Raw genomic sequence first — 7,379 nt, 5'->3', positions numbered from 1 at the left:
TATAGGTTGCAGATCAGATGGTGTACCAGTCGCTAGGACTCATTGTTTCCATTAATTTTGGTTTTCTTCTTTCTTCTTGACGAGGAGAGACCTGTTGTTGCATCTAGATGGCAGCTTCCTAGCTTTTAAGGTCCCAGTCGCTACTCGCCAAAGTAGTAGGTGGAACAATGTTTTGTATAGTATGTTATGCCAATTGAGCTTGATGTCCCCTGCGACTATGGTCCCAAGCCCGCAGGATCAACTACTCGGTCCCTCTGGGTAGCTGGCTGTGACCAAGCAATGACCATAACCTTGCCCCTTGTCAGCTCTACTATACACCTGGGAATTCTGATCATTCACATGAACTTATAGGCCCATTGTCTGCCAACCCTATATATGATCTTGGATACAATCTCCATTTAGACATACCTAATTGTTTAGCTTGTTCACCTATCTATCCGTCCCTATACCCATGTTTGCTTTCACTGACAACTCAGTACTGTATATGCAAAAGGGTTCATATTTGTTGTCTGTACTGCCCATGTAACTCTCTATGTCTTTCTCATCCTCAATGCTGCCATATTGGTCACTCACATTTGGTATACTGCCCTTCTCTTCACCCAAATCAATATTTATCTCTATCTATCTAACTGCATTCCCTCCCCTCCCCTCCCACCCCTGGTAACCAACAAAGAAAATGTCCTCCAATATATAAACCTTTCCTTAACTTTTACAATAACGGACTAATACAATATTTGTCCTTTTGTGACTGACTTATTTCACTCAGCATAATGTCCTCCCAGTTCATCCACGTTATGCGGTGTTTTGCAGATTCTACATTATTCTTTAGTGTTGCATAGTATTCCATTGTGTGAATGTACCAAAGTTTGGTTATCCATTCCTCAGTTGTTGGACATCTAGGTTGTTTCCAAGTTTTGGCTCTTGTAAATAGTGCTGCGATGAACATCGGCGTGCATATATCTGTTCTTGTTATGGCTCTCACTTCTTTAGGGTATATACCTAGTAATGGGATGGCTGGGTCAAATGGTATTTGTATTTCCAACTTTTGAAGGAATCGCCATACTGCTTTCCACAATGGTTGTACCATTTTACAGTCCCACCAGCAGTGTATGAGAGTCCCAATCTCTCCACAACCTCGCCAGCATTTGTTATTTTCTGTCTTGTTGAACTTTGATACTAGTGCTGGAGCAAGATGGTATCTCATTGTTGTTTTGATTTGCATCTCTCTAATAGCTAATGATCATGAGCATTTCTTCATATGTGTCTTTTAACTTTGATACACGTTGTTAGTTTTTATTCTATTTCTACATTTGTTATTTCTAAACGTGTAGTTGTTAGTTCTTTTAAGCCAGAAAAGGCTGAAGAAGGTTGTCACCTCACCCAGACACAGTGGTGGGAGTTACCTGATAACATGCCACAACAGAGCTTGTGATACGCCTGGGCACTGACTCCTACAACTTGATGGCAAGGAGTGGCAACACAACCGAGAATATTAAATTAAAGAAGAGAAAAGGTATGAAATAATAGGCTTACTTGTAAATAACTGCTTTTTCTTCTTACAACTTGATGCCAAGGAGTGGCAACACAACCGAGAATATTAAATTAAAGAAGAGGAAAGGTATGAAATAACAGGCTTACTTGTAAATAACTGCTTTTTCTTCTTTCTGAGGTTCCTGAAGATGAAGTGCTCTTGCTGATGGTTTCAAATCAAAACTACTAATGTTAACATTCACTTTCACTTTTAACCTTTAACAAGATAACATGTGTGAGGATGTTTGGAAAATAATACTAGCTTACATTTATGCAGAAATTGTTATTACACACTGATTGCTATGTACATTGTCCAAAATACCATTACTTCAAACTGTTTTGCAATCTTGAGTAAGAGTCACTGTTTAAGAATTGCTGAAATCATGATGGAGACTGACTTGCTATTTACTGAGAACCAAGAAACTTAAAACCAGCTAGGCGAAGTTTTAATCACTCTTTCCACTAGGAGATTAATCTAAAAAGAAATAGAGCTTGTGTGATTTACAATCAACCATAGTAGATGTTTGTCCCTTGTGGCTGTCCAAGCTTGTTTAAACACCCCTTCCCCATTCTGGTACTTCCCCAAACTATGCTTTCCCCAGAGAGAATCCAAACTCTCCATTTTCCAGCCTCCTATGCCATAAGGTGCCTTAGATCTACCAATCTTGCATCCACATAAGACTTGACTGTAAGAGTGATATGGCCCTGTGTAGAATATCCATTTTCCTGACACAGATTATAGCAGAGTTGGTATGGTTCTGAAGCCAGCAGCTGCCTGATTCTACACAAGCAAAGAAACAACACTTCCCTCAGCCAGCTAATTCTACACTGTGATTTTGGGAGTCATTCCTGAAAGCTCAGCCTGTTTCTTAAGAGCTCTTCATGAAGTTATGAGCAATCTAAATCCTTAATAAATCAGTCTTTATATACGGTGAATTAAATTGTCTGAAACAAAGAACCATGGGTATTATCCTAACATATTCAGTACACCCAGTATGCAAATGGCCACACAAAGAATTGATGCAAAAAAAATCAACTTGATCCTGATCAAATCAGAATGTGTTTTCCTGGAGAATGTGGATTTGAAATACGTTTTGCATAAAAGAAAATAAGTGGGTATGTTAGATAGCTAGGTTAGTGTGTAAAGTATTATTGGTATAATTAATGAGAAGACAAAAGGGTTTCCTGTGTTAATGTATCTGAAAAAGACTAATCCAGTGCCTCATTAGCCTGTCGAAACTTATTTTAGGCAGGGCTCTCCCAGGTTAGATTCTTGAGAAAGAAGATAAATAGTAAGGATATCCAAGGATAATGAAAAGTTTTGGGGAGAAGGGTATTATCTAATAAGACTTTCTCAACTATCTCCAGTCCTTTTGTTCACAGCAAACTAAAAGTGTGGATGGTCATAACCTTAGTCAACAAATCCAATGGCTTCTTCTCAGTTCCCTATATTTCAAAGCATTTGACATATCCCTGATTCTTCTTGTCACTCTTTCCTCCCCTAACATCTGTGGCAAATCTGTTTATCTTATTTCACTGATTGCTTGTTCTGTCTCCTTCACATCCTCAACTTGATCTATTTAATAAATTCTTATGCTTCCAAAGTGAGTAACTTTAAAATTTACTTCTCCAGGCCTGAGTCGTCTTCTTCCTTGAGCTGTAGTCTCACTTTCCTAAACTCCTGTGATCTAGGAGCCCTAGTGGTATAGTGGTTAAAGAGCTCAGCTGCTAACTGAAAGGTCAGCAGTCCGAAACCAAACCCTATGGGGCAGTTCTATTCTGTCCTATAGGGTTGCTTTAAGTCAGAATTGACTCAATGGCAGTAGTGATACTTTACCTGAAAGGATTGCCAGTATATCAGACTCATAAACAAAATTGTACTCATCAATCGACTTTCTGAACTTGCTTCTCTTGTGTTCCCTCTTCTGCTAATGTCAATTCCACCCTCTCAGTGACTTAGATTTAAACATCAGAGTCGTCTTTGACTTCCTCTCTCGCTGCTTACTATATCTCATTACTTCATTAGTTCATGAAACACTGACTTTGTGTCACCCAACCACTATCATCAAGGAATTTTCAGTACATATAAAAAGATATATGTGAACAAAAAATATAATAAATATGTTGTTGTGTGCTGTCAAGTCAATTCCAACTCATAACAACCCATAGGACAGAGTTGAACTGTCCCATATAATTTCCTGGGCTGTAATAACCTAAGGCATTTGACTGCTAACCAGAAGGCTGGCAGTTCAAACCCACCAGGCACTCCTCAGAAGGAAGGTTGGACAATCTACTTTTGTAGTGATACCACCTCAGAAACCCAAGGAGGGGTGACTATCAGTCGAATCTCACTCAACAGCAGTGAGTTTGGTTTTGGTTAATCTTTACAAGACCAGTTTTTTTTTTTTTTTTATGGAGCCACTGGTGGGTTTGAAATATTTGAAGTGTTAATGGTGGAGAATTTCTCGATAATCATGAAAGACATTGCCACAAATCCAAGAATTTCATAGAACCCTAACTAGGTTGAATACAGCAAAACGCAAGGCACTGCTGTCAAGTTGTGACCTCTCTTTGGGTTTCCAAGGCAGTATCACTATGGAGGTAGATTGCCCAACCTTCCTTCTGAGGTGTGACTGGTGGGTTTGAACCTCCAGCCTTCTGGTTAGCAGTCAGATGCCTTAGGCACTACACCACCAGAGCTCCTACTAGGTTGAATAGAAGGAAAAAGAAAAAGAAAGAAAGCTATACACATCATAGCCTAACTAATTCAAACCAAAGAGAAAGAGAAAAGCTTGAAAGTAGCCCCCCCAAAAAAGAAACATCACATACAGAGAAGCAAAGATAAAAATTACAGTAGATATCTCATTTTAAAATAATTTTTTAAAATATCATAACTATGTCACAATTTATATCACTACCTCAAGAAGAAATTTTTAAACTCTGAGAGGTTCTATAATCTCTATTATATTTACCATTACCTGCTCCTTTTACAAAATTCACTTTCTATGTATCTTGTAGGCAGTTTAAGCCACTCATTTGGAGTTATAAATTGCCTTGAGTTAGAAATTCTTGGGAATCTGGAACGCAGTTTGGCCTTTTCAACCTCTTTAAATTCTTTCATTGTATATATTTTCCCTGCAGGAAGATTGGTAATCTAAATTAGCACCCTGAAATGCAATTCCAATTGTTCTTGGGCCATGAAATCAGATAATTAACAGGAATTAAATACCAGTCTCACACTGAAGAAGAGTTCTTTTTTCTTCATCCTTGTCATATTGTGCCTTTTTCAAAGGGTCATGGAATGGTGGGATGGTAACCTACAAGAGAAGCACCCTTTGATGGTTGGGCTGCAGGTCTGAGTAGTAAACTTTTTCAGTCTATCCTAAGCATCCATGTACGGCTCTTATGCCAGAAATGTCAAAAATATAGTATCTACAAACTAATAGCGAACTAAACATTATATTTATTTAACACATCACAAAAAGAGAGGAGTAAGTCCTTCTGAGACTCTTCCACATTTACAGACAAGCACTTGTAGTCCCTAAGTATTTGAATTATAAGCCAGTGGTTTTGCAACTTATTTATTTCAGGGCCCATTATCATGATGATGACTGTTATTGCTGTTATTATTGACTATAAAAAGCTTTTGTGTATGTGGGTTAGATTGATCAATATTTGCTAAATTGGAACTTAAAACTAAGAACATATTAAATCATTTATTCACTTTAAAATAATATTAATCCTATTACCTTCAACATAACTTTTAACCTAAAAAAGAAAACTATTTTCTGAAGCAAAAATTAGAAGTGACACTCTTTTTACAGCCTTTTCAGATAATTGTGCATATTCTTCTTTTATACTATCTATATCCAAACTCAACAAGTGGTAGTAGTGAAGATAAAATCAGATGAGGGGGAAAACACCCCTAACCATTAAGCCTCTATGCAAGCTAGCTGCTATAAATAATAAAATATTATGAAATGATTAACATTAAATATTCATATTTATTAATATAGAAAGAAGAAACCATCAACTGTTGAGAGAGAAAAAAAATTATAAAACCCAATGTATAATATCTAATTCCTATATAATAAAAATGTGTATATATGTATACATACAAAAAGAAGTCTAGGATATACTGAAATTGTAATCTATTAGTTAATTCTGGGTAATGGAATAATGAAAGTTTTTTAAAATTTATTTCCTGTATTTAAAAATCCCAGCACTCATCTGTCATTCTGTCATACTGTACTGTGCTGGCTTGTCTGTGGCTGTGATGCTGGAAGACAAGCCTCTGGTATTTCAAATACCAGCAGGGTCACCATGGTGGACAGGTTTCAGTGGGGCTTCCAGACAAAGAAAGACTAGGAAGAAGGACATGGCAGACTACTTTTGAAAAATTTGGCCACTGAAAACCTTGTGAATAGCAATGGAAAATGATATGGCACCAGAAGAGCCCCTTTGGTTGGAAGGCAGTCAAAATATGACTGGGAAAAGAGATGCTTCCTCAAAGTAGAGTCAACCTTAGTAATGCAGAAAGAGTAACCTTTTGAGACCTTCATTTACTATATGGCACAACTTGGAATGAGAAGAAACAGCTACAAACATACATTAACAATTGGAACATGAAATGTATGAAGTATGAATCTAGGAAAGTTGGAAATTGTAAGACGTGAAAGGGAATGCATAAAGATCAATATCCTAGGCATTAGTGAGCTGAAAAGGAGCTCTGGAGTTTAGTAGTTAAGGCATTTGACTGCTAACCAAAAGGTCAGTAGTTTGAACTCACCAGCTGCTCCATGGAAGAAAGATGAGACAGTCTGCATCTGTAAAGATTTACAGCCTTGGAAACCCAATGGGGGTCACTATGAGTTGGAATCAACTGGATGGCAGTGAGTTGGTTTTTTTAGAGTAAGCTGAAATGGACTGGTATTTGCTATTTTGAATCAGACAATCACGATCTACTATGCTAGGAATGACGAATTGAAGTGGAATGGCATCACAGTCAGCAACAAAAAGAACATTTTAAGCTCTCTCCTGAAGTACAATGCTGTCCATGATAGGATAATATCCATATGCCTTCAAGGAAGACCAGTTAATATGACTTTTATTCGAACTTACTCATCAACCACTAAAGCCAAAGATTGAGAAACTGAAGATTTTTACCAACTTCTGAAGTCTGAAATTGATCAAACATGCAATCAAGATGCATTGGTAATTACTGGTGATTGGAATGCAAAAGCTTTATTGGAAATAAAGAAAAAGGATCAATAGTTGGAAAATATGGCCTTGGTGATAGAAATGACCCTGGAGATTGCAAGATAGAATTTGGAAGACCAACAACTTACTCATTGCAAATACATTTTCTCAACAACATAAATGGCAACTATGCATGTGAACCTCACGATGGAATACACAGGAATCAAATCAACTACATCTGTGGAAAGAGGAAATGTAGGAGCTCAATATCATCAAACAGAACAAAGCGAGGGGCTAACTGTGGAACAGATCATTAATTCCTCATATGTAAGTTCAAGTTAAACTGAAGAAAATTACACAAATCCATGAGAGCCAAAATATGACTTGGATTATATGCCACCTGAATTTACAGACCATCTCAAGAATAGATTTGACTCATTGAACAATAATGATCAAAGACCAGATGAGTTGTGGGATGATATCAAGAACATATGATCTAGAACCAATGGTAATGAAGGAAGAAGTCAAAGCTACAATGAAAGAACTGGCGAAGAACAAGGCTCCGGGAATCGATGGCATACCGATTGAGATATTTCAACAAACAGATGCCCCATTGGAGGCACTCACTCAGTTATGCCAAGAGATTTGGA

The 7,379-nt window shown here is 37.4% G+C and overlaps 1 protein-coding gene across 1 annotated transcript in view; it reads right to left on the bottom strand.

The window, feature by feature from the left end:
* Positions 1–1,634: 1,634 nt before the first annotated feature.
* The window catches only part of FAM228B (family with sequence similarity 228 member B), a 47,681-nt gene continuing 41,936 nt past the window's right edge, over positions 1,635–7,379 (bottom strand). Inside the window, exons 5-7 of the mRNA XM_007939296.2 lie at positions 4,760–4,847; positions 4,509–4,665; positions 1,635–1,746 (exon numbers count right to left, since the gene is read on the bottom strand). Coding sequence (XP_007937487.2) covers positions 1,635–1,746; positions 4,509–4,665; positions 4,760–4,847 — 357 coding nt within the window. The remainder of the gene's footprint in view (positions 1,747–4,508; positions 4,666–4,759; positions 4,848–7,379) is intronic.

Source organism: Orycteropus afer, unplaced genomic scaffold, assembly GCF_000298275.1.
Source record: "Orycteropus afer afer isolate SDZICR_OR568_19922 unplaced genomic scaffold, OryAfe1.0 scaffold00058, whole genome shotgun sequence".
Classification (NCBI taxonomy): domain Eukaryota; kingdom Metazoa; phylum Chordata; class Mammalia; order Tubulidentata; family Orycteropodidae; genus Orycteropus; species Orycteropus afer.
This window is presented reverse-complemented; position numbering and strand designations above follow the sequence as displayed.